This window comes from Drosophila nasuta, chromosome 3, assembly GCF_023558535.2.
Source record: "Drosophila nasuta strain 15112-1781.00 chromosome 3, ASM2355853v1, whole genome shotgun sequence".
In the NCBI taxonomy this organism is placed as follows: Eukaryota; Metazoa; Arthropoda; class Insecta; order Diptera; family Drosophilidae; genus Drosophila; species Drosophila nasuta.
This window is the reverse complement of record NC_083457.1, coordinates 46833864-46861834: the sequence shown is the minus strand read 5'-3', so window position 1 is coordinate 46861834 and position 27971 is coordinate 46833864. Positions and strand designations below refer to the sequence as shown.

The window sequence follows — 27971 nt, the reverse complement described above, 5'->3', positions numbered from 1 at the left end:
CTCAGCTATAAACAAAAATGTTTGCACTGCGTGCTGTGGATATTCTCACCGATAAACAAATCTAAAGACCAGACTCAGACCGCGCGACTCTCTCGCGTGCTCTCTCAGCAATAGCAACAACAAAATGCAAACTGAAACTGACAGTCGAATCAGAATCAGAGGGAGGCCAAAGTCTGTATATGTGTGTGTGCTTGTGTGTGTTTGTTTCAGCCTGTGCTCATTTCGTTTCGCATTTGAATTCATTCGTGAAATGTGCGTCGCTCGGAACGGTGTGTTGCGGTTTTAATGTGTTTTGCTTCTGCTGCTTCTGCTTCTGTTGCTGCTTCTGCTGCTGCAGTGCGGCGCTTTATTCTTTATTCTTTGCGCCTTTCTCACACTACAAAAGCTGTATTTGATAGTCGTTGTCGTTGCAAATGGCATTACGTTTAGTGAATAGTGAAAATCACAGTTGTGGTTGTGGTTGCAATTGCAATTCATATTGATTGAGCGTCTTTCAATTGGCAAACAATCGAGTCAAGTCAAATACAAAAGCAAAGACAACGCACTCACTCGCAGCGTAGCAATTGACAGAATTACGTATACGCCGCGTGCGCTTTCATTTGTTTTGTTTGCGTGATTGCGATTGTTCGCGGGTGTATCTCTCTCTCTGTGTATGTACGATTGTGTGTTGTTGTGTTTGTGTTGGTCGTGCGCCCATTTGAATGAATTTTATATAAATGCCGAGCCAAACTTGGAGCACTGCCTAAATAGTTTTGCGAAAAAAAAAAAATGTTTTGCAAACAAAAACAGCGTGCCAATTAAATGAGTTTTCAGTATGCTCATAAAAACTGAAGCCAGCAGAAAGTGAACACATTACTGGGCCGTTTTTTGTTTTGTTCGAGCTCAAAGTCATGCAATGGCATTGCACCTGGGCACAGGCAACAAACAACACAAACAAACTTCCCGTGTTCAACGTCAAAAAAATCAATAATTGACATCTTGACTTCACAACAGCAGCAGCAGAAGCAGAAACAGCAGCCCGTAGAGAAAGTTGCGGAAGTTGTCCCGAAAAAAAAAGAAAAAGAATAACATAATATATAACACACCCTTAAGAATGAAATTATAAATTCCATTTGCAAGATTCTTTGGCGTAGAGGAAAACATTTGTCATCATTTATGTGATGTTTCGTGTGTAATATTTGATATATTTTTGTACTCTGAACACAGCACAGAACAGCACAGAGCAGCGTTAACTAAATTTAGCAATAACCAACAACAAACGGAGGCGTATTAAGAACGAATATGAACATGAACAAAATGTACAGAAACTGTCGCCAACTGCACGCAAAATTCATCGCGTAGCAGACTGAAATATTATTGAACACAACAACAAAAAATGAATGGGAAATATATCAAAAGAAATAAAAATAGCAAATACTCGTAATAACTAATAAATAAAGTAAAGAAAAGACGTAAAGAAAAGAACCGTTTCTATGCATTTGGCCTTGTGTCTTAAATGAAATTGAACAAGAGCAACGCAAATTGTCGCGTACGGCGATATTTGCTCATCTTTACGGCATTATCGCTGCTATTGCTGCCGCTATCGTTGATCTACTTGGTATGGAATGAGCAGCTGCAGAAGATTAAGGGATACGAGGTGAGTCTTGAGACTTGAGTGAATGGATACTCGTATGTTAACCACACCCCACAAAACCACATCCAAGTCTGTGTTTGTGTGTGGCCCTGAACAAAGGCTGTAATTGTTTGCTGTAGCTGACTTCTAAGTGCCCTGCAAACACACACACACACACACAACACTCATACTGCACATGCACATACACACCAACACACCATCACACACACACCTATACCTATATTACACATTCGAGTAGTTGAACTGTTTGCAGGCGCTGCCCTGACAACAAGCAAATTGCCTCCGATCGATTTGCTTGTTATTCCATAAATCATCAATATATAATCACATCATCATCATCATCATCATTATCGTCATCATTATTATTGTGCATTAGCTTGGTACGTAATTAATCGTTATCTCTGCATATTATCAAATTGTATGTATTGCTGCCACAAATTCACATTCCATGTGCGTCGTTTGCCTTTTTTTTTTGGGAAAAGTAAATAAATCGTTATTATAAATATAATAATTTGGTAATAACTACCAAACATAGAAATATACATTTAGTTTGCGCTGTTTGTCTTTTAGTTATCTGCAGGAAAAATAAATAAATCATCATTATTAATATAATTGAACCACCTTACAAAGACTGTTTATCGACTGTATAATAAATCTGAAAAAATAATATAGACAAGCTATCATAGAAAGACTCTTACCCCTAAATTCACATTCAATTTGCTGCGCTGATCTTTTAGTGCCTTTTAGAATTGTGTTGTATAAAAAATCTTGAAAAATAAATAAATAATACAATTAAATATATTCAAACTATATAAAATTAACCTTTGCTTTTGTTGTTGTTTAATAAAATGTGGGAAATAAAACGATCTTATTTATAAATATAATCAAAATCTGGTCTTTACACTTAAATTCGCATTTAATTAGCGTCGCTTGCTTCCTATATAATAAAAATGAAAAAATAAATAAATAATAAAAATAAATACAAACAAAAACAAACAAAAAAACAAAAACCTACATATGGGTAATTCCATGGCGAAATTTGTCCCGTGCGAGACTTTTTACAGTGCACTGCAGTGAAAATAATATAAACTGAAACAATTTTAAAAATAAGTGAATGTTATTCTTAAAGCTCTAGATAAGCACTATATTACGAGCTAAGATTGATTTTAGGAACTTGATCTGTTTTCCGATAAAAATATATTATTTCGTTCATTTTTTGGTTTTGCGTACGAATTGGTTAATTTTTGTAATTATCACAATAGAAAACAAAACAGAAAAAAAATTCCAAAGCCATTCTTCGCTCTAATTAAAGTACTTATCTAGAGCTATAAAAATAAACTTTTCTTATTTTCAAAATTGTTTCAGTTTATGTTATTTTCAATGTAAAGAGTCTCGCACGGGACAAATTCCTTTTTGGAATTACCTATATACTAAATATATACCACAAAAATACTAAAATTTATCAACAGTTTTATCTGGTATATTGATATAGTACTACATTCAATATATAACATAAAATATTAAACTATATAGACTGCTCCCCAACAATTCTCTTCAGTACATTCTTGTATAATAAATATGAAAAAATAATTACAACAAAAAATAAAACATGTTTGTTGTATAACAAATTTAAGGAAAAATAAAAAAATATTATATAGGCCGCTCTCTCCGAATCCCATTCAATAAAATATGAAATAATAAATAAATGTTAATAAGAAACATAATTAAACTATATAAACTGCTTCCTCAAATTGCCATTCAATATGCGTCTTTCGCTTGCTAGCTTATTTTTGTATAATAAAAATAATACAAATATAGTGAATTTATAAAAATAATCTCAGACTGCTATCAGAAATTAACCTTTGACATTTGGTTCTCATCAGTATGTTTGTTGTATAATGAGTTAGGAAAGAAATAAACAAATAATGATAATGTTTATTATATAGATTGCTTCCCAAATTCTCATTGAATATGTTGTTGTATAACAAATTTGGGAAAATAAATAATACTTTTAAATAATAGTAAACTATTTGAACTGATTTACATTCAATGTGTGTGTTTGCCTTGCAATAGATTTGTTTAAATAATAAATATATTCAAATTTTAAGGACTGCTCCCCAAAATTCCCATTCGAAATGCGTTGTTAGATCTTTTAGATCAATTTCATAAATAAATAAACAAATGAATAAACAATTACGATTCAGTTTCAGTTTCACTTTCAGTTCCAGTTCTTAGTGAATGTTTATAAAATGGAATTTTACGCTTTGCTGATAACAATAATTCTTAATTTTATTATGCAACTTTCTATTTGTCGATTAGACAGCTTGAATTTCGTAAAATACATTAACTTTTTATATTCGCAACCAGTTTGCACCGCACTCGACTGGAGAGCATCATCATCATCATCATCGTCATCGACTTGCTGTGATTTTTATCGCTATTGCGATGCGAATGCGAATGCTATGTTTAGATTTCAGTCCCAGTCCAGTGTGAAGGGCATTCGAAAGATACATTCATAATACTCGAATTCCAGATACACATATTATTCTCTTTTCCACACGTATTACGTGTGTTGTACTTTTATAATGAGCAATTCTCGAAAGCTTAATATTTCCATAACAATTTTCCCCGATTCTAGCGATTTTTGTTTATGAAAGCTATTAGCAAAATTCAGCAGCGTTTACACCTCGTTGCACTGTGTAAGCGCTATTAGAGGTGTAAATTAATTTAAAATTAGCTCAATATTGAGAGAATACTGCCTCAGGTATTATTGCAATTAGCAGTTGAATGTAACAACTAAACAACTGCATTGCTTTTAGCGGCTTCTGCTTTGCGCTGTCCGAGACACAAAGGCGCTCTTTCCCCTATTCTTATACCCGCTACCCTTAGGGTGAAAGGGTATTATAACTTTGTGCCTTCAGGCAATGTATGTAACAAACAGAAGGAGGCATCCCCGACCATGTTCGTCTTTCCGTCTGTCTGTACTCTGTGGTATATTTTTAACGGAGTATTATAGTAGAATGTACCAAATAGAGCCTGCGGTATATTTTAGTATTTTTCGGTATATTTTTATAGTATGTAGTTCGCGTACGCAGTAGTATATTAATGTAGCAAATAAAGCGTGTAGTATATTCTAGTATTTTTCCGGTATATTAATTCGGTATAACACGTAGTGGACCAAATATAGCCAGAGGTATATTTCAGTATTTTTAGTATATTAATTCAGTATATTTTTAGAACTATATGGTGTATTTTGAATGAAGTACTATATTGATGTACCAAATATAGTTTGTGGTATATTTCAGTATTTTTTCGGTTTAATAATACTGTTTTGGTATACTAATTCGCTACATTTTGGCATTTAAGTATATAAATTCGGTTTATTTTAAAAATGTGTTTTTTCTTAAATGGTTAGCGGGTATCTCACAGTCGGGCACACTCAATTGTAGCTTTCTTACATGCTTTTTTTTGTTTTGTTTTGTTGAGAACTCGAACAAATGGCAAATGGCATTTTGGCCTTGGGGCATGCCACAGCACAGCTTAATTGCCCCTTCAACAGTGGCCAGCGATAGAGAGTTAAACATTTGGCAGGACACGTCAGAGGCCTCTCGAAAATCAATGAAAGTCGCCGTCTAATTTTTTGCGTTACATTATTCAAATGACACAATGCTTAGGCAGCAAAACAAACCAAAAAAGGGGACAAAAAAAAAACGACAGTGAAATAAAAACAAACGGAAAACACGCATATGCCAAACATTGGCATAATTAAGCACAGACACACCTACACACACACACACGCATAAAGTGAATGAGATGTGCGGACATGCACAGACAGGCACAAACATGTACAGCAAGCCGTTTAAGTGACAAGACGCCCACATTTCAACGCCCACGTCTCACAGCTCACATCTTTCACTTATTAACCTCCCACCCACACACACAATCACATACACACAGCTCACTTCATGCACATAGCGCCACTTTTGTTGCAAACCAAAACCAAAAGCACATACAGAAAAATAAATATGAAATTAATGAAGATGAACTGAGAAATACCCGTGAAAGAATTGTAAAGAATTGAGAAGAATGAACTTAAAGATATAATTTGAGCAATTGCAATGAGTTAATATATAATGAATTTGAAAAACAATTGCAAAAAATTGATAAATAATGAAAATCAAAATAAGTGTTAAACAATTGAAAGGGATTGATAGAAATAAACATAAAGATAACCATTGAACAATTAAACAGAATTGATATGGATAAACTTGAAGATAACATTTGATAAACTGTAAATAATAGATGGATAAAGTATATACAAATACGAGCTAAACAATTTTAAAGAATTTATAGATAAAGAACATAAAAATACGTCCAAGATTGTAATGAATTGATAGATGAAGAACATCAATTTACCCGCTAAGCAATTGCTATGCTAATTGTGCTTAAATACAAACTATAAAAATATTAAATGTTCTTGAGCTTAGACAGAGTTTTAGTATTTACTGTATACTAACAAATATTTCCAATCACAGTTTGCAATTAACCATAAAAATAGCAATGTTTATAGAGATAAAGCTTGAGATACACGTTACGTATTCGTCGCGCTCAAAAGTAGACTATGAATTATTTTTGAACATTTTTACTCAGTCAACGCTATTTATAAATGAATTTATTCTTATAACTTACTCAACTTTGGCAATATATATAAATATTGTATGTTATTGACATAGTTTATGAAAGCATATTTATTACCTTTGAAGTGCACAATCGAAATTACAATAATACTACTTAAAAGTAGAGGAGATGCATTTGATTTGCTTCTTTGCAATGCGTATTGGCAAAACCTCCGCCTTTAACTCTCATGAACTGCCTTAACTTTAAATAAATATATATAATTAAATATGACAAAAACTTAACAAATCATATTCTCTTTGAATAAATTGTAATTAAAAAGAAGTAGCAGAGACTCATTTCAACTGTTTATTTTTCTTTTTAATGTGTATTTGGCTAAATCCAAAGCTTAGCTCAATCACAATAATGCTAATTAGATTTCATTACCAGAAAGGAAACCTCAATGTGAAATCTCTTGAACTTCTTCAACGTTAAATAAATAAACTATATTTTTAAAATAGGTTACCTATTATATTTCCCTCAAAATAATACTAATTACAAGTAGCATAGATGATTGAGTTTTTTATAAATGTGAATTGGTTAAATCCCCTTCAATTTCCCTTCAATGAAACTTCTTCAAACTACTTAAAGTTAATCTACGCTTAACTAAATTAATTTAATTTTAGCAAAGGGTGGCAAATTTTAATGTTTTTAAAATTCATAATTAGAATAGTAATAGAACTTATTAGAAGAAGTCTCCGATATGCCTTTGTATAAATCATGAACTTTGCTTAAATCACCAAGCTCAATTCAAAGTACCTGTAAAAATTAGTTCAGTTTATGTTTAACAAATATGTATAAATATATTCGGTATATTGTTGAATAATAGTTATTAAATATAATACTTAAAAAATGTATAATAAGAATAGCAATATTTAAATTAATTCCAATTCACAGTAGCAAAGTTTTTCTTTGAGCTTTTCCTCGCTTAAAAGTATTATTTAAATTTCCCTTCCAAACGCAATTCGATATACCCCTCATTCACTTAACTGCTGGGTATATAGAAATACGAGTAGTGCAGGGGCCAAATGACAACTGCAAATTGCCTTGACCGCTGCACAATCATGTAGCTAGCTGAGACTTAACGTACATATGTATATAATAAAGCCTCCTCATCAGAACGAACGTTTACAGCTCTCACATACATATATGCGATTTTTAATTGGGTTGAGCGCTGCCTTGACACTGAAATGCCAGTGACATGCATCAGAGAGGCGACTATTAAACATGACTGTTGCGACTATTTAAATTATGAAAATATTATTAATAGTAAACAAATCTGGCGATAACTCATATATAAAAACGCTTGTATATATTACGCATACGCCTCGTCATGATTGCTTTAAAATCAAACGCCCAACTCCCTTCAACTCCCTTCACACTCTCTCTCTCTCTCTCTCTCTCTCCAAATGTGTTTTGACTCTTCGTTGAGTCTTTTTAGTTAATGTGTTGAATGCTTTTTTTAGGCCTTTAATGCGCAACAGCAGCAGCAAGAGCAACAACAGCAGCAACAACAACAGCAACCGCTGTCGGTGGGCCAAACATTTCGTTATCCTGTGCTGCTGCTGAACAAAAACAAAAACAAGGAGTTGACTGTGGTCGCAACGGGCAAGACTAAGAATAAGTGGCGCTATGTTGATAAAGTAAATATAACACACACACACATATACACACACATAATTAATGAGCACATAACAAACACACGAACACACACACACTCAAAGTCTCATTTATAGTGCATTAAAATGCGCAATTATTGAAATTTGTTACATTAACCGCGCGTCTCTGGCAAATTAATGATTGACAGTTGTTTGGGTTTGGCGTCATCATCGACATCATTATCACCATCATCATCATCATTTTAGTCATCAGCATACCTTGAAAATTGTGTTTACTGTGTTATTTATTTTTGTTTATCATGCTCAAATGGCCCATTTCTCAAGTGCTTTCCTTTCCGTTCTCGTTTCCATCAACTGCACCCACAGATTAACAATGAAACAGGACTTCCGCTTATACCCGACTATGCAGTGCAGACGCTTTCACAGGACGAAATGCAGGAAATGTCTGTGGTAAAGTCATTTATCTACCACATCCGCTTTATACGCTTTTAATTGTACTTTCCTTTTTTTTAATGATTCGCAGCGCATGGAAGAACGACTTGATAGACTGAAGGACAAGTGCTCGGAGTACGGTTTGGATGTGTTGGGTGAGCTACGATTTTATCATCTAATAAAGTACTTAATGCTTAATACCAATTTATTGTAGGTCATGATTCGTGGCATACACCAAACACATGGGAGTTTTTAGTGAATAAAAAGTATCATATTATATGGTAAGTCATCGATAATAGTCTAAAAGAAGTAGGAAAGCTACAGTCGAGTGGTATTATTCTAAAAAAATACCAAAAAGACAGAAGTATGCCGAATACTATAATTGGTATACGCCTTCGGTATTTTTTAATACTTTGTCGGTATATAAATCTAGTAGGATTTTATTATTCTAAAAATATACCAAATGAAAATACCAAAAATACTAAAATACACCGAAATGCTAGAATTCGGTATATTCCCTTTGTATATTTTAGTATTTTTGGTATACAAATTTGGCATTTTTTATAATAATACCTCTCGTCTACAGCTTTCTTACTTAGATATTTTACTACCAAATTTACCATTATCTACAAAAACAAACCAAACTTCAGCAACCTTTTTGCTATATCAAATTGTACCTTAACTAATTTAAACAATTTTCAACATTTATAAATACTACTTTCATAATGAATGTGTGCACCAAAAATTGCTACTCTAACTTCAAAATTAAGTTTGCTATTTGATTTAGCGGGTATAAAAAGAAATACTAATTATTTTAGTTACATTAAAATTAAAGTTATGCAAACGTCAAAGCAAAAATATTATAATAAATACAATGAAAAAATATTATAAAATAATATAAAATAAAATATACATATATAGTACATATACCAAACCATTTTTTTCTGAGTAATGATGAATCACTTTATTAATACTTTAATCAGGACTTCGAATGATTTTGGAACTATTTTTCTGTTTTAAGATAATTTCCAAAAATGACTCAATTTATTTTATATTTTTTTTTCACTGTAAAAAAATTACCAAATTTTCACTATGTATTTCAATTTATTAAAAATTAAGAATTCAACTTTAAACTTTACTGTATTGCAGGTGCAATGTCTTTAAGGCAGCATCATCGTCCTGGATGTTCAATTTCAATGTGCTGGCTGGTTACACGCCGAACTATTTGCATAAGACCAAAAAGATTCTGCTGAACTTGGCCAGAGAGCGTTATCCACGTGTGACACTTCAAGAGGTGACTAACGATTACTATTTCTTTAATTCGATAATCTAACTTATACTGGAAATTCTTTGAATTGCAGCTGCGAGAGGCACAAAATGATTCAATTACATTTATCATAGCTAGGAATCCCTTCGAGAGACTGTTGAGCGCCTATCGAGATAAAATTGTATTCGCTCTACCTTATTCCTTTCACGATAAGCTGGGACGCAGCATTGTGCGCACGTATCGCAAAAAGGTAAAGGAATTTACTATACCCAACTTTATCTAGTTAACTCATTTGCATTTACAATAGCCATAAAGTATAATTTTTGATCATAAAAGTTCCGCTAATTTAGTTTCATTCAATTTTTTGTTGTCTATATTTTTTTATCATAAAAGTTGGGCTTATTTAGCTACTTTCATGATTATTTTTGATCCTAAAAACTTCTGCTAATTTAAGTAATTTATTTATTCTTCTCTTCAGCCAAAGCTGGTGGCACGTTCTGGCAACACAAAGTATCCGTCATTTCCTGAATTCGTCCACTGGCTGCTCGACCAGGTGAAGCGTGGCAACTACATCGACATGCACTTTGTGTCGGCGACATCATTTTGCACTCCCTGCCTGATTCGCTTTGATATGATACTCAAGTTCGAATCGCTGGCAGAGGATCAACTATATCTAATCGAAAAGACTGGCCTCAAGCGTGTCATTGCCCCGGTGTGGCGCAACATGGGCAAAGGAGGCAGAAAAACGCAGGAGCTGCAACAGCAATTCTATTCACAGCTGACCAGAAAGGAGATGATGGCGCTGTATGAATATTATCAGTGAGTTTGCAGTCTCTTAGCTTCGATTAAATTCAGAAATTCATCCAACATATTTTATTTTCACAGATTCGACTTTGATCTGTTCGGCTATGACATTAAAGAATATTTGAAGTATGCTCGAGCAGATGCATTGGAAGATGCCGCCGCATCGGTGGCGTAGTAACTAAGCTAACTAACTCTATAGCTAAGCTTAAACTTAAACTTACAAATTCATAGAATTTAGCGAAATGAAATCTTAGACACAATACATATGAACTAATTAGCCGTCACAGTACGTAAATTGCAAATGTTGATAATAATGAATGAAACAATAATAAAGTTAAAGAGAGAAAAGTAATGAAGAAATGATATTATTAGGAGATATGTTATTTCTTCTTCTCATCCGACAATTCATACAAAATCTAGTTGGGTTCCAAATATGAATTTCGCTTTATTTTTGTTGTTGTTTCTTTGTTTGTTAATAAAAATAATAAGTTTAATTTGTAATATTAAATGATTATATAAAAAATAGCAATAATAAAAAAATCATTAAATTCGACTACATATTGTATAATTTAATGAATTAACTAGCTACAATAATTAACTGAGATACCGTTACACAAATCTTTACTGCATTCTTTCGACCAATATCGAATCTTTCCCATAAGTTTTGAGCGCATCGAATTAGTTGTTTCTTTTAATTTTGTTTTATTTTTTTTTCGTTTGTTTTGTTTTTTGTTGTTTTTTTTTTGTTTGTTTTAACTTAAATTATACATACAATAGGGTTTGCTTGTTGTTGTTTTTCGTTTTTTTAGTAATTGTAAAACATAATATGCATGTATATATTTATAGATGTATTTAATATATTCAGTTATATGCCTACTAAACTATGCGCTGTTGAAGTTTGCATCATCTAGTTATACATTGTTTTTTAGCACACACACAGAATTTGAAATTGTTTTGTTTGTTTCTTTTTAAATTTATATTTAATATATATACGTGGTCAATTGATTTCAGTGTATTTTACAATATTACGGCGTTTTCTTCTTTTTTCAATTCTTGTTTTTTTGTATAAAATTTACCTATTTTGTGGCTGGTGCAAATGTTCAAAATGAAAAGTCTACCTGCAAGAACATTATAAAGACGCACACTCACGTTGGGCGCCACTAATAATCATAATAATAATGATAATAAAAAAACATATATATTGTATGTTTAGTGTCTACAACTACGTTCGGGTTTTTAGTTCTATTTTTTGCTGTAAATTTGTTAATTACGATGTGTTGTTGTTGTTGTTTACCTAGTTAAACTATCGACAAAACTTAGTCTGCACTTTATACACATCTATTTAGGTTTTTGTTTTGTTTCTGGTTGTTTATTCATAAGCTAATTAAAATTACATCAATTTGTTTAAACAACTACAACTAGTTCAATGTATGCATATTGTGGATATTTTTCACTTATTTTGTTTTGTTGTTTGCTTTTTCCTTATTCTCTTGCTTTTGCAACTTGCAATATGGTTTTAAAAACCATCTTATGATCGATCTTGAATGCTAACTTAAACACTAAAATTACGCTTGATTTTTTCGTTTAACAATCTAAGCTACACAATTTAATCATATTATTTATATATGTTTATATCGTTTAGATAAGGCCGTCAATGCAATTATTACTGCAATTAATTATATATTTTAAACATTACAAAATCAAACGCTGGCTGACTGCACGTTGATGCTTTTGTTTTTATGATTTACTTCTTTTCTTTTCATTTCTTTTTGTTTGTTATTAGTTCTGTTGTTGATGTTGGTTTTTGGATTGGTTTGGTTTAAGTGTTGTAGGCGTTTCTTTTGTTTTTAATTGGAAAACGAGAAGTATATATGAGTTATAGAAAATTATAATTACAATTTAAATTTGTATGTCTAACTAAAAATAACAAGGGGACGACGCAGTTAAATGTGACAGCTAAAGTATATTGCAAATTAATGAACCATGCTGAATTGGCGCAAATTGAAATTAGACCAAGAGGACAGTAACAGACGACAGGAGGCGGAGACAGTGGCGGAGGCGGAGATGGAGCCGTACAGGAGCGTAGGTGCGAATGAACAACGGCTGCACCAGCAGCGATCACTTGAGGTAAGTTTTGAACAGCAGCGAGCTGCGACAAAATTCACGTTCCTGCTCCATGTAGAAGAGCATATCGCGCAGATTGACACGTTTAATGCGCGGCCGCAACGTTGTCGATGTGTTGCCACTACTGCTCAGCAGACCGCCACTACTGGAACCCTGTAGATAGCAAATATGATTGGATGTCAGCAAAGGCATGCTTCTGGCTTCGATTTTAAAGTACTCACCACACCCACACCGCTCGCTTCGCTATCTAGTTTGAGTTTCTTACGCGGTCCAATCGCCTGAAGTGCCGTCAGATTCGCATCACGTTGGCGCAGTTCCTCCATTTCAGCACGCTGCATCTCTTTTGCCTTAAGTGAATGAATAGAAATAATGAATTTGAATTAGAGGGAAATAACATTAATTGGAAATATTAATATAAATATTAGTGATAAACAATTCTTAAAAATGCTTTTTATAACCGCTATCTATAGGGTAGAAGCGCATTATCCGGTATATTTTGCACTCTATGGTGTATTTTGAATGTAGTATTGTATCAGTATACGAAATACATCTTTAGGTATTTTGCGGTATACTACTTTAAAATGAGGCAAATTGTAGTATTTTTTCAGTATATTAATTCAATATTATTACTCTTGATCAGTGTCAACAGCAGTTTTTTATATGAACATCTAGATCTGAGAGACTATAAAAGATGAAGATATAATTCTTTTTCACAGCACTTGTTATGTTTCGAAATAAATCAAATAACGACCTAGTTAACTAGTTTTCATAATTCCTAAAAATTTGGCTGCGATTGGATAAAAATTGAGGAGATTACAGAAATACTTTTGTATGGCCAAAAACACCTAGTTACTACGGTTGTGATATAATTTGCACTTAGTACTTTATCAATATACCAAATACATCATTTGGCATATTTTTAGTATTTTTCGGTATATTTTGCAATGAATTCCGCACTGTCTATCTATCATTCAAAATGTGTATCTCTAGTCGACCACACTCTACTCTAGTTGTCTTACTTCTTCTATATTAAATTCAATAAAAAAAAGCTTGCTTACTCTCGCCTTCATTTTGGCCTGCTCGGGATCCTCCACTCGCGTCCTGGACTTGGCAGCACGCAGCAGCATCTCACGTTCCAGTTCTTCGTGTCGCTTCTGTTCCGCCTTGTCCAACTCCTCCAAGAACTTGATTTGGCCTCGCACATCTTTCGCCGCCTCATACCGTGGATCCAACTGCGGGACGAACATTCAACATTTTAGTATGGAAAAGTGGGAATTTAAGTGCTGCACTTACCTTGATGACATCAATGCGGTGCTCCGCTATCACAGCCAACTTCTCCACAATGTTCTTGAGCCTTTCCTGGCACGCATGCGATATGAGCACAGCCACATCCTGTGATGGTTCCTCGAGACCACGTTCGGCGGTAATTGCGCGTATTCGCGCCTGCAATGCTGGTAGATTGAGAAACACCTCGTCCTTGCACGAACGGATTTGTGTGCCAATGTTTTCGGTGCAACCCAGAATTCGCTGCGATTCCTCTGCCAAATTAACGCCACCCATCGCCGCCACATCGTTGATGTCATCATCGCCATACATTGACGACGACATCGAGCTCTGCTGGAAAAACGAATTGGCAGCCGCAGCTGCGGCCGCCGTCGCCGCGGATGTGGCCATTCCACTGCTACTGTTCAGCTTGTCGTCCTTGGCATCGCGATCCACCGCATCGCGTTTCTTTTTTACTCACTGTCTTGTTGGGCATGGGCATCGAGTTGCGCGGCAGCGTCTTGGCCGAAATGGGCGTTAGCGAGGCATTGATGCGCTCAATGTGGGGCAATTGCGGTGCCTTAATCTCAACCAGCTTCGGCTCAAAGTGATTATTGTTGTTCTGATGCAGCGAATTCTGCATCTGTTCGCGGGCACGCAAAGCCTCCGGCGGCAAATGCACCGTGGGCAGCGACGGCACCGGCAACGAGGTGGTCGAGGCCGAATTGATCGTCGAGAGCACGGATAACGTTGGCGTTGGGGGTGGTCCGCTATTGGGATGATATGGCCGCCAGCGAGGGCGGATGCAAACTGGGCGTTATGGCCTTGATCTGCGTCTGGCCAACTTTAACGGCAGTGACTTTGTTCGTGGGCGTGCTGTTTGGCGGCCGAGGCGTGGCTCGAATCTGCACCGAACTCGTGCGCTGCAGCTGGGCATTGTGTGGGCCACGGATTTGCACAATATTCTAAATGTAAATACAGATGAGTTAGTTCATATCTCGATAGAATCGAATACACTTCATCCTACTTACCGCCTGTGTGGGCATTGGCAGCGAAGGCATTTGGCCGCGAATGGCGCCTGTGTTCACCAGACGCGGCGCTGTGGGTAAACGTATGCTTGGCGGCTGCTTCGATATCGTCGTGTGGCCAATTGTGGGTCGCGGCACATTGCCCAGGGCATTCTGTTGGATCATGCGCACCTGTGTCTGTCCAATGGTCGTCGTAGTCTGGCTGAGTCCAATGGGACGGATTTGCGCTTGAATTTTCTGCAAACAGTTTTACAATTAATGATCTAAACTGATTTGATTTGTTATATTTCCTTACCGGCAGCTGCTGCGGCAGTCCAGGTAATCCCAACACATGCTGCGCTGGCGGTTTAATGCCCTCAATAACCAGCTCCTTGGTGTAGAGCGCCTGGCGCAACAGTGGCAGACTTTTCTGTTGGTTAAATTAATCATTTTAATATATTGCACTTACTACAAGATGGCAAAAGTTTGAATATACCTTTAGAAAACCAATGAGGCACGGCTGTGGACTGGCGTTGAGTAAACGCTCCAGGCGATCACAAAACTCCTCGGGCTCCACATTCGCATTGACCAGCTCCTGGATGAGCGTGCGCACATTTTTCTCCACCGGCTTGGGTTCGCGTGTCGACAATTCGATTAAATTGGCTAAAAACTTGCGACATTTCTCTTTGGTATTGCCCTGCGCCGCCGTTGTTGTTGTCGTATTAACAGCATTTGATGCTGTCGCCGCCGCCGATGCCGCCGCTGCTGCACTCACAACTTGCACATTGTTCGCCTGTGTCTGGGGCTGAACTGCTGCTGGTATCGTTTGGATTTGCGTTACCTGCGGCAAATGTGGCGCCTGCTGCGGCTGCGTCTGCTGTAGCTGGGCCAAATGCGGAGGCTGCGAGCCGCTGCCATAAGTGTGCGCATTGCTGCTGGCCACCGAGTTCACAATTATGTTGCTCGAGGCTGTCGTGTTCGTCATCGACTGCAGATAGAACAAATCGGATTAGTAAATATATAAGAAAAGTATTAGATTTAAAATTAATGCTATGGTGTTCAGTCAGTGCAAATTAAGAGCGATAAGCGTTACAAGTTTTAGCTAGAAATAAAGGTAAATGATGAATCGGATGATCGTGGCTCACAAGGGCAACTGAATCCGAGAAGTGTTTTTATGTGTAAACGAATAATATTCTACAATTTTAGTAAATTACATTTTGCAGACAAGCGATATTTTTCATCTAATTTAACTGATAATTCATTTAAATCTCTTTGTATCGAAATATTGATCGGACACACTCCAAAATAAATGCCATAATATATTCCGAAACATATGGATTTTATAGTTGATGAACAGAAAGTTAATTTTCTGTTTCTAATTTAACTTTATCATTGTATTAAAATATATACATTCATTGATCGGACATACTCAAAAGTAAATTCCTTAGCATGTGGATTTTATGTTCACATATTTCTTGCTGATGAATCAGTGATTTTACAATTGTTTCGTATTGAGTTACTCATACATCTATATTTATATATATACTATATTAGTTTGATAAGCCGCTTTATTCGTTTACACACAAATGACTGGGGACGCCGTTAAGCCATATGCTCATTAATTCTTCAGAATTCCTTTACAAAAAAAAAAGTTGAGCAGCAACGCAGCATAGAACTGCAGCGAAAGACGTAAATCATAAACAAATATATATATTGAATACATTATATCTTAAATACACACACAGTTACAACGCAACATGCAAAACTGAGCAGAAGTACAAATACTATCAAGATTGAAATACTTAATTGAAATTAAAAAAAAAAATGCCGACTGACTGCAAAAAGTTCTTAACAAAATGGAAATTGAAACTGAAGCGTAGCTTAAAAAAAAAAATACAATTAACAGATCAGTTCAGACAAATATAGAGAGAGAATTTTACGAAATTATTTGGAAATTTGAAAATTTGAAGACATTTTTCCATTCAAGCAAAGTTTAAGTTAAAGTTTGTTGTGATTTGCTTTAGATTTTTACGTTTTGCTTGATCTTTATGGTTGCCGCGACATTCGCGGCAGCGGCTGCGGCAGCCGCGGCTGCTGCGCTGCTTGCGCTGGCTGCTGAGGCCTGTTGCTGCTGTTGTTTATGCTGAGCCTGTTGCTGCTGCTGCTGCTGTTTGAGATGTAGCTGTAGCTTCTGTTGCTGTTGCAGGTTAGTAGCGGGTTTGTTGCTGTTGTTGTTGTTGTTGGTAGTGGTTGTGGTATTGGTGGTGGTGGTGTTATTATTAATATTATTAAGATTATTATTGCTGGATGGGAGGATTGTGGATGAAGTTCGGACAATCGTTTTGCGCAGTGCAATACTAGTGCTGGCAGTTGTTGCTTGTGAGGATGATTGTGTGCTTGACTGAAGGTGTTGTTGTTGCTGCTGCTGCTGTTGTTGTTGCTGCGTCTGTTGCTGTTGTTGTTGCTGTGATGGAGTTTGGCCATGATATCTACTTACAGCTGCAGCCGGCACAGTTTGCAAGCGTATCTGTGTTGTTGTGGGATGATTTGTGGTTGTTGTTGTTGTGTTGTTACTGTTGTTGTTGCTGTTGTTGTTACTGCTGTTGTTGTTGCTGCTGTTGATGTTGCTGGTGTTGGATATGGTCTGTGTCATCGTCGGCGGGCCCGTCGTTGTGGCCGTACCCACGCGCAACAATTGAAATCCATTATCCGTTTTCACTAACAGTGCAGGCGTTTGTCCTGCATTTATTGTGCTTAAAGTTATCTATTGAGAACAAAAATGGGAAAGAGAAAGAGAGAGAGACAATAGACACAGTTCGACCCGCTGATAATGGTAATTTGAATATGTATGTGTGTGTGTGTGTGCAAGTGGGATTAGTACTGAAGAGAAGAACCCACCACACAACAACAAGAGTCGCGCCACTTACCGATGGACTCTGTGGCCTCACTCCGGGCATGTGGGGATTGCTGATGACCACGCGACTCAGCGGATTGGCGGGCATGTTCTTTGGCTGCTGCTGCGTCGGACCTTGCGGACGCATGCCGACCACAACTCCAGCGGGCAGCATCGAGTTGAGCAGCGGCTGCCCGGCCTGTGGAACACAATCAGAATATTAGCATGATCTTAAAAATAGTCTGGGAGAAGTCAAGTGAGTTTTCTATAGGCGGCAATACATATAAGCTTTGATAGAGTTCACAGCATTTGTGTTCAATTTAGCGTTTCTTTTTTCTTTTCACTACACATGCAGCAGTTCACGTCGATGTCGATGGAAACAAGGTCAAAGTTGAGCAGGAGCAAGATCAGTCCGAAAAATGTGCGATTTTGCAACTACAAATTAAAAATATTCTACTACACTATAAGCCAAGTTAAATAGTCATCGTCGTGTACTACGGGCAATATTAAGTAAACCATCAAAATCGGTTTTATAAAATGGAAAATAAGGGTCTAAAAAGTGAGGGATTTAATAATTTGGTAATGAGAAAGCATAAGAAGTTAATAACTTTACTAAGGTAAAATAAGTCTAAAAAAATATATATATGAAAGCATTTTGAAAGACATCATTTCGTTAGGAACTTAAACTTTGTAAGCAACTCCAAATTTTGATCTATCAAAAATGAATAAGACATCCAACAATTATGCATACATTTAGTCTAAACAGTGGCTGCTCAATATAGAGACTTTCTTCCAATTACTATTTCAATAAGAGAATACTTTAGAATTATATTTGTTTTAATCTTTAGCTATTGCAGATAGGTAAGCACAATTCTGAGGATCAACCTTCAGCTAAGCGAATTTGTTGCATTAATTATTAATATGGAAGGTCTTGTCAAAAACAAATTTATTTTTTTCTTCATATTTTGCTGAAATCCCTTCCTAAAACTATTACTAAAATAAAATTCCATGACTGGATATATATGAATATTACGAAAAGGCCAACAGAGATCAGCAAAATTGAGATTGTTGTTGAAGGAATTAAGAATTGAGCTTTACTCTTAAATTTTCCTTAATATTAATTGGATATTTTTGGTAATCAAGTTAAATAACGAAAGCAAATTAAACAAACTAGCTTCTCAACCGAAAATTTTGTGTTATAAACTGTGTTTTTCTGGCTACATTAATGTACTATAAAATTGATAAACATAATTAGAATTATAATGAGTAAATAAGTATTTGTAAATATGCGAAACTCAACTAAACTAAACGTAAGATATATTGTAATTGGATAGATCTTGTATATGGAACATTCACGGTGCTAACTACAAAATGTTTTGGTGTTTTGATGCCATAGTTTTTTTTTTTGTTTGTTGAAAGACGCACGCTAATCGTGGCTAAATGAATAAGGCGGTATAAAGCGAGAGAGTGGGAACAGAATACAGATTGGGAACAGATTACAGAAGTGAGGTGTGTGGGTGTAAGTGTGTGCGTGTGTCTGTGATAGAGACAGAGTGTGAGATAGAACGGCGCCTGATATTTGGGGCTCGCTTTTTAAATGTGGAGCACGTTGGTGGTGTGGTTGGAGTTGTTGTTGTTGGTGGATACCTGATTGATGGTCTTGGTCATTGTTACGATTCCTGCTGGTGCACTTGATACTAGACCCGCCGGCAGGGTGACAGCATGGTGATTGGATTTAATAACTAAGGTTTGTGTTTGCGTGGCACCTACTGATTGCGTTTGCTGCTGCTGTTGTTGCTGCTGCTGTTGCACCTGATGTTGCTGCTGCTGTGGATGATGATGGGAGACCTGCGATAATCCGGGCATTCCCGTATGTCCCCCCAAGCCTGCCGTAATCGTCTTGATCGTTGTCGTGTTCGGCAGCTGGGCCGTTGAGATGATCGTCGGTCCGCCGGGAGCGCCGCCAATGTTGATGGTGCCATTGGGCAGCGGTTGGCTGGTGAACGTGATGCGATTGCTGCTGGCCGATGTGGCCGTTGCTGCCGTCTGGCTGCTGTTCATTGCTCTTCTTCTGTTTGGCTCTCGTTTTGAATAACCAAAGTCTTCTTCTCCTGCTGCTGCTGTCGCTTTAAACTGGAATCAGTCTTCAGCCTGTTTTTGTGTTTGTTGCTAGATCAACTGAGCATCATCTGCAGCATGTTGGTGTTTTGATTGTTATTGCTGTTGTGGCATCTTCGTGTGGCATCAATGCTGCAAGCAAATTGTGGTACACTTTAGTTGAATTTTGTTTACAACAAATTGGTCACAGCGACAACTCCAGAGCTACCTGGCAAGGAAGACAGTTTTACCTGTGGGTCATAAAACTGCTTCCTCTTCTTCTTCGGTGCTCGTTCTTTTTTTCGCTCTTTCTGTTGCAGATGTTTCAAGAAGAAGAAGCAGAAGCGGGGGCGGGCAGGGAAGAGGGGCGCAGGTGAAAGCCGACAAACGAGACGCTGCGTTGCACTGCTAATTTCACATTCAACTATCGACACAATCCGTAATCACCTTGCGGGTGCTCCGCTGGCCAAAAGTGGCAAAAGCAATCGCAAAATGCTCCGCGCTCACTCACTCGCACTTATGCTCGCTTATTCACGCGGCTGCTGCGCTGGCGACGTCAACGACAGCGACGACGGCGACAACGACGTTGACTCCTTGTCACTAGAGCACTGACTTTTTGTTATATGTTGAATTTGCTTTTTGGATTAATCGTTTGATTATTTGTGTTGCTTTTATTTGATTTAACACACACACGCGCGCACGCGGCCTCTAGCGCAGACTGTTTGTTGAGCACTGTATTTATTGTCGCTTTATTTTGATTATTTTGGATGTACAAAAAATTTGGCAGCGACCGAGCGACAACGCCGCCATTTTCACGAATGCGCGTGCAAAACGACAGTAAACGCGCAAAGAGGGGCCGCAGACGTCGATAAAAGTGCGAGACAAAACGCAACGCTGAACAAAATTTTCATCATCCGCTAGAGGTCGCTAGCACTTTAGACGCGGCATTGCCAACATACACAACGCATAGCGAGCAAATAGTTGCGTTTTGCGTCGGGCAGCCGACTTAACGTGAGTTACAATTTGCGCGCAGCCGACTTCACACAAGTTGAAAAAATTTGTCACTTCGCCTCCGGAATTCTCACGTTTTGCCGCCACATTTCCCCGTGTACAAAAACAATAATGTTCGACTTACTGTCCGCATGCATTAACGTACAATATCATTTATATGGGGGTATGAGTATTATTATTAACAAATGTAGTGCAACGATTTTTGCTATTGTTATCAAGGTAATAATCGCTTGATGACTGTCGCTCTTTGGCCTGGTTCTATTTGTTGTTGTCGTTGGTACAGGCTGAGTCAATTTTTTCGTAAATTGTGGCTTATTTAAAAAAGCACTCACGTTAATTCATTTTGCATTACAACTGTGTACACCACAGCGCATTTTTAACGTTTAATACTACGTTTTTCTTGGCGAAAACAACAATTGAATGTTTATTAACCGTCCACCGCAACCAGATTAACTTTTTACAGCACAGTGTGGCCAACGGTCATAAGGAATAAAATGCGACAACGTTTTATAGGTATGCCCAATATACTATTATTCTTATTTAAGATAATTATTATATTGTCGACAAATATTTATACATTATGTTTACATGCATTATTATTGTTTTTAACGCAATGCGAAAATTAGAAATATTTCCCATACACGATTACTTATCGGTTATCGATTTGACACCATATCTTCATGAGAGTGCTTAACAATATGCTAAAATAGGGCGGGATAGTTTAACAACACTGAAGCAATTTGAAATTAAACACATTTGGCATTCGAAAATTGAATAATTCGCTAATTTATTTGAATTAAACTGAAAATTGAAATACAAGCAATCTTTTAGAACTTGTTATGTCACGCCTAAGTTGTTATCTGAATGCTTTTGTTGTTGTGTGTGTTAACATGGCAAACACCCGATCAAAAACAAGTTAATGAAATTAATCAAAAGCATCTTCTCTAGCTGGCAGCAGTATTAAGCGTGTCATTCAGGTCTTTAGACTGGTCTTCGCATTAAATTAATATTTATATATTGAGTATTTGCATGTCGTTTATTTTCGTTTTATTATCTGAATCCTAAATTTATGTTTTAAAATTAATAACTTATGAGTATTCTTGTATTATACTAAACTAGCCGTATTATGAACATTTATTTACAAGATTATCTTGCTGTCTCTTTGACGCTTGAATTTAGTTGATATAGGTTGAATAATGTTTTTAAGGTCGCGTGGTGGTTGTTGTTGTTGTTAGATTATGGCCAAAATTGTAGGTGTAAACGGTTTTAGATGCGACCTTTGAACTATTATCTTGAAATTTGCTATAATACGTACTAGAATTTAAAGTTAAGGTGGGTTTTGCAGTAGTCGAAGTTGGCACACGATTTGTATCAAAGGCTGCTTTGAATTTGGCAAAGAATGGATGACTGAAAGGATCGGTAGTGGTCCTAATCCTTTGTGTTGTGACAGGACGATGTGTTGTTGTAGTTGTTGCCCGCGACGAGCTAAAAAGATATGGCCGAGGTGTTGTGGATGTGGCAAACGGACGCAAAGTAGTTGTTGTGTAACGTGTTGAGGGTCTTACGGTTGTAGAACGAGTAGTTCTTGTGGTCGGTCTCGTTGTTGTGGGTCTCGTTGTTGTAGGACGAGTAGTTGTTCTTGTTGCTATGGGACTCGTTATTGTAGAACGAGTTGGGATTCTCGTTGTTGTGGGTCTCGTAGATGGTTTTGCTGTAGGCCTCGTTGTATAACTAAAAGGGATTTTGGTTGCTGGAGAAAGTGTCGTTGTTTTAAAGTAGTTTGCTGTAGAATGAGTGGTAGGTCTTAATGTTGCTGGTCTTGATGTTGAGGGTTTCGATGTTGTAGATCTTGTTGTAGAATGAGTAGTGCTTTTAGCTGCTGGGAGAGATGTCGATCTCGTAGTTCTGGGGTAATTAGTTGTAGAATAAGTTGTTCTTGTTGTGGTTGGTCGCGTTGTTGTTGAACGAGTTGTGGTTCTTGCTGTTGTAGATCTCGGTGTTGTTGAACGAGTAGTTGTTCTCGTTGTTGTAGAACGAGTGGTTGTCCTCGTTGTTGTGGGTTTTGTTGTTGAAGGCGGAGTAGTTTTTCTCGTTGTTATGGATCTGGCTGTTGTAGAACGAGTTGTGGTCGGTCTCGTTGTTGTATAACGAGTAGTTGTTCTCGCTAATGTTGACGTAGTTGTGTGCTTTGTAGTTATTGGTTTTGGTGTTGTAAAATAAGTAAAAGGCGTTGCAGTATAATGGCTGGCTATTGAGGGACGAGTTGTTGTAGAACGAGTTGTGGTTCTCATTGTTGTGGGTCTCGTTGTTGTTGGACGAGTAGTAGTTCTTGGTGTCGTGTGCTTTAGAGTTGTTGGTTTTTGAGTTGTAAAATAATTAAAATTCGAAGCAGTATAATGGCTGGCTATTTGGGAACGAGTTGTTCTAGAACGAGTTGTGGTTCTCGTTGTTGTGGGTTTCGTTGTGGAACTCGTAGTTGTTGGACGAGTTGTGGTTCTTGCTGTCGTGTGCTTTGTAGTGGTTGGTTTTGGAGTTGTGAAGTGAGTTGAAGTTATTGCATGATAACGATTGGCTGTTGTGGGGCGAGTTGTTTGCCGAGTAGCTGTAGTAGTAGTAGAATATCGAATTGATGAACTTGGTGTAGTTGGCCTAGTTGTAGTCCTTTGTGTAGTCGAATGTAAAGTTGAACTTTTTGTTGTAGGTCTGGTTGTTGTATGCTGTGTAGTTCTTGTTGTTGTTGATGGCTTTGTAGTCGATTTAAAAGGCGTAGCTGTTGTCGTTGGTGTCCTTCTCGTTGTGCTGGTAAAAGAATTTGCAGTTGTGAATGGACGAGTTGATGTTTTTGCTGTGGTTGAAGGTCTTGGCGTTGTTTTTGGAGTTGTGTTTGTTATTGACGACGTTGCCGTAAACTTAATAATCTCGTTACGAAAGCTGTCGCTGTTGACGTATGGATGAATTGTGGCCTTTGTTGGCCTGACAGGCTTTAGAGTTGTACTTGTTTTTGGTCTATTTGTATTGGGTATAATATTAGGTTTACTTAGAATACTCAGATATGGATTCGATTGATAGGCTTGGCTGTGTTTTGACTGTTTCACGGGCTGACGTTGCGAAGATTGTTGAATACTATTTCCAGTTGGCGCTTTGAGCTGACTTAGAAATGGATTTTGATTGTAGCTTGGCTTTGATGCAGTGACATGATCAACAATTTTCTCAGGACGTGGCTGCTGCTTCTGCGGTTGCTGTGGGTGAACTTGCTGCTGTGGGTGAACCTTCTGCTGTGGGTGAACTTGCTGAAGAAAGGGATTCGAGCAGTAAAGACTGTTCTGACATGAACTGGGAGTCTGTGGAGTTGCAGTTGTTTTGACACTTGATTGCTGTGGTTTTGGGGCTTGAGTTGGTTTTTTATTGACAGGACGAAGTTGCTGCAGAAAAGGATTTGAACCGAAAGGATGATTGGCAACTGTTTGCTTGACAGGCGCATGGCTAACTTGGGCTGAACTTGCAAAGATCTTTACACTTGACTGTTGTTGAGGTCGCTCTCTTGTTGCCTCATCAATTTCATTGCCCTGGAAACAATCGCTCAACTGGGCGAGACTTTGATGCTTGCAGTGTCCATTGTAGACAGTCCAAGCATTGAAGCCATCACCAGAGATGCGAGTGTGTTCCTCATGAATAGTGCGAATGCATTGCACATCATCGGATATGTCCGAGTCGAGCAGACGATCGCATTCAATGTGACAAGCTTTGCCACCCTCATCGTCGTGTGTGCACCAGTAGAGATCGCTGATCTGGAACAAGCCGTGATCCTCGCTGCCATCGGCATTGAGGCGACCCACAGCCGCAGTGTTAAAGGACGATTCATGCTCCGCAATGCAGACCCAGGTGGGAATCTGTTCCATGGGCAACTTATGTCGGTAGTAAAGTTCCTGAGCGAGTTCGCAGCGTTTGTAGATCTTCCCTGTGGGCTTAGGCTTGGGTTTGGGCTTGGGCTTAGATTGGGGAGAAGCTGGTGTGATTAACTTGTTCGGCTGCTCACCGGACTCAAAGCAGTTGGCGATCTCGTCTGGCTTCCGCTCCCTGCAGTGTCCATTATAGACAGTCCACGCAGTGAAGCCATCACCCGAGATGCGCGTGTGCTCCTCATGGATAGTCCGAATGCATTGCACATCATCGGAGATATCCGAGTCGAGCAGTCGACTGCAATCGATGCTGCAACCTTTGCCCCCGCTTCCCTCGTCGTGTGTGCACCAGTAGAGATCGCTGATCTGGAACAAGCCGTGATCTTCGCTGCCATCGGCATTGAGGCGACCCACAGCCGCAGTGTTAAAGGACGATTCATGCTCCGCAATGCAGACCCAGGTGGGAATCTGTTCCATGGGCAACTTATGTCGGTAGTAAAGTTCCTGAGCGAGTTCGCAGCGTTTGTAGATCTTCCCTGTGGGCTTAGGCTTGGGTTTGGGCTTGGGCTTAGATTGGGGAGAAGCTGGTGTGATTAACTTGTTCGGCTGCTCACCGGACTCAAAGCAGTTGGCGATCTCGTCTGGCTTCCGCTCCCTGCAGTGTCCATTATAGACAGTCCACGCAGTGAAGCCATTACCCGAGATGCGCGTGTGCTCCTCATGGATAGTCCGAATGCATTGCACATCATCGGAGATATCCGAGTCGAGCAGTCGACTACAATCGATGCTGCAACCTTTGCCCCCGCTTCCCTCGTCGTGTGTGCACCAGTAGAGATCGCTGATCTGGAACAAGCCGTGATCTTCGCTGCCATCGGTGTTGAGTCGACCCACAGCAGCCGTATTAAAGGAGGATTCATGCTCGGCGATGCACACCCAAGTGGCTAAATCCTGCATGGGAAACTTGTGTGAGAAATACAACTCTTGGGCCAATTCACAACGTGTATAAACTTTACCAGCTCGCTTGAGTGTCGTGTGATAGTGTTGTTGTTGTTGCTGATAGTGTAGTTGTTGCTGTTGATAGTGTAGTTGTTGTTGGTAGTATTGTTGTTTAGGTGTTGTGTGTTGTTGTTGTTGTTTGTAGTTGAGCAATGGATTTGCGGCTGTCACTTGATGTGGTTTCTGTGCAAAGCCAATTGCATTGGGATGCGACTGAACCGACGAAGACTGAGGCAGACGAGGACGTAAAAAGGGATTGCCCTGATAGCTGGAGGTGGCCTGATATGAGACAACCTTCGTGCTGGGGCGGTAGTAAGGATTGGGCGTGGTTGCCGCCTGATAAGCATAGCTGCCAATTTTACCACCTCCCGAATGTTCAATGGCATTCGGATGATGGGAGACCACCTGAGGCTTGGCAAAGCAGGCAGCAACCTGTTCGTAGTGCTGATTGCGACAGTCCCGATTGTAAACAGTCCACGCGGTGAAACCATCGCCAGAGATTTGCGTGTGCTCCTCGTGAATGCGACGAATGCACTGCACATCATCCGCAATGCTCGAGTCGAGGAACTGATCGCAAGAGGCGCGACATCCTTTGCCTCCGCGCTGATCGTGTGTGCACCAGAAGAGATCGCTGATCTGAAACAATCCGTGATCAGCGCTGCCATCGGCATTGAGGCGACCCACTGCTGCCGTGTTGTAAGAGGATTCGTGCTGGGCAATGCACACCCAGGTGGGAATCTGTTGCATGGGCAGCTTGTGTTGATAGTAAAGTTCCTGAGCGAGTTCACAGCGACTGTAGATTTTTCCTTGAACCTGAGGTCGATGATAGGACGGGGCAACTGGTTGATAAAGCTGTTGATGATGATAGCCAACAGCTGTTGTTGCTTGCTGTGGTTGCTGATACGAGGCAGCCACTTGCAACGCTTTGTGAGGAGCACCCGCTAAGCCACATCCACTCACATACGAAGACGCATCCTGGCGACAATAAGCTCCGTAAGCTTGCCAAGCTGTGAAGCCATCGCCAGAGATGCGTTGATGCTCGACAAAGATCTTCCTCACACACAAAACATCATCGGCAATGTCATCATCCCTCAACGAAGCACAGTTCAATCCACAACCCGCACCCTGACCCGGTGGCGAACACCAGTAGACATCGCTGATCTGGAAGATGCCGTGGGAGCCGCCACCTGGACCGCTGCCACCGCCAAAGGCTGCGGTGTTGAGGTCACTCGAGTGCTGGGCAATGCAGACCAAGGTGGCCACCTGAGACGGCGGCAGTCCATAGCGTTGCTGCAGGAGTCCAGCTAATTCACAACGCTCAAAGATTCTTCCCGAGCTCAGCTGAAGCTGAAGCAGCAGCAGCACAAGCAGCGGGATTCGAAGCAGAGTTGACGACATCTCGCGTTGCTTTGACACCAAAGATCGCGACGTTCGAGCTTTTTATATTTTGCAGTCCTTAGTCGACGAATTTAAATTGTAAATTAATTTCAAAAAAAGATGAAAAATTCACACTCGACGCGTTTGCGTTGCGTTGCGTGCGTTTGCGCGTTCCGTTGTCGACTGAGACGAGATGGGAGCTCATCTTGGGCCCCAAAGTTAAAGTTGATGGCGATTTGAATATGACGACAGCGAGAGATGGCAAACTGGTTGTAGCTTTGTCCGACTGTCTGTCTGCTTGACTATCTATCTGTCTATATATATATTGCATAATTATTGACCAGCGCTCGCTTTGGGAACGTAAAAAGGTTCTCGACAGATCTTTTTTTGTTGTCTGCTTAAATGACACTTTGTCTAAAGTGTCCACGCGCGAGAGAAAGGAAGGCAGATGACAGATCGTTAAAGATGCGAAAGTTCTGTGGCCATTAGCTAATGAAATTAATTTACAATAAATTATTAGACAACGTTTTTTTTTAGAACGCTTAACAGAGTGAGAACGAGTTGAGAAACCAAATCACGATCGCGATTGCGATTGCGCGATTGAGTTTTGAAAACGCCTTTTCTCACGCCCCAAACGATCAGTCGCAACGATCAGTTGACAGTTGATCACAGTTTGAGCAATTTGCCAGTTACGCAGCGCAAAAGCTGTCAATCGAAGTGAGAGACAGTCAAATGCTGTCTCAATCACCCATTGAATGTGAACACCTTGGCGCATTGTTGATTGTTGATCTTGCCAAGCAATTTCATGTTTGCATACACACACATTCGACTTGGTCAATCATCAACTCTTGCCCAAAAAAAAGCTATGAAGAAAA

The 27971-nt window shown here is 38.7% G+C and overlaps 3 protein-coding genes across 5 annotated transcripts; 1 reads left to right on the top strand and 2 right to left on the bottom strand.

The window, feature by feature from the left end:
• Positions 1–235: 235 nt before the first annotated feature.
• On the top strand, positions 236–11732 carry LOC132792837 (carbohydrate sulfotransferase 11). Of its 3 annotated transcripts, XM_060802339.1 has the most exons (10): positions 236–269; positions 1207–1636; positions 7774–7950; positions 8293–8376; positions 8450–8513; positions 8573–8639; positions 9508–9652; positions 9720–9875; positions 10104–10444; positions 10511–11732. In XM_060802339.1, the coding sequence occupies exons 2-10, from the start codon at positions 1496–1498 to the stop codon at positions 10602–10604; spliced, it is 1269 nt and encodes a 422-aa protein (XP_060658322.1). In that variant the 5' UTR covers positions 236–269; positions 1207–1495; the 3' UTR covers positions 10605–11732. The 3 variants fall into 3 exon arrangements, with proteins under 3 accessions (XP_060658322.1, XP_060658321.1, XP_060658323.1); XM_060802338.1 differs by lacking the exon at positions 236–269 and having other exon boundaries at positions 331–1636; XM_060802340.1 differs by lacking the exons at positions 236–269; positions 7774–7950 and having other exon boundaries at positions 664–1636.
• On the bottom strand, positions 11108–21285 carry LOC132792835 (transcription initiation factor TFIID subunit 4). Its single transcript, XM_060802333.1, is given in 13 exon segments — positions 11108–12706; positions 12775–12900; positions 13612–13785; positions 13847–14290; positions 14292–14594; positions 14596–14781; positions 14848–15081; positions 15140–15253; positions 15320–15811; positions 16856–17587; positions 17751–17915; positions 19364–19966; positions 21157–21285. Coding segments are annotated over 12 exon segments (3543 nt in total). The 5' UTR covers positions 19778–19966; positions 21157–21285; the 3' UTR covers positions 11108–12547.
• A 4263-nt stretch (positions 21286–25548) lies between these two features.
• Positions 25549–27265, bottom strand: LOC132791534 (uncharacterized). The gene is made up of 2 exons (XM_060800496.1): positions 25737–27265; positions 25549–25671 (listed from the first exon to the last, which is right to left on the bottom strand). Exons 1-2 carry the CDS (start codon positions 27115–27117, stop codon positions 25637–25639), a joined length of 1416 nt encoding a protein of 471 aa, XP_060656479.1. The 5' UTR covers positions 27118–27265; the 3' UTR covers positions 25549–25636.
• Positions 27266–27971: the final 706 nt, after the last annotated feature.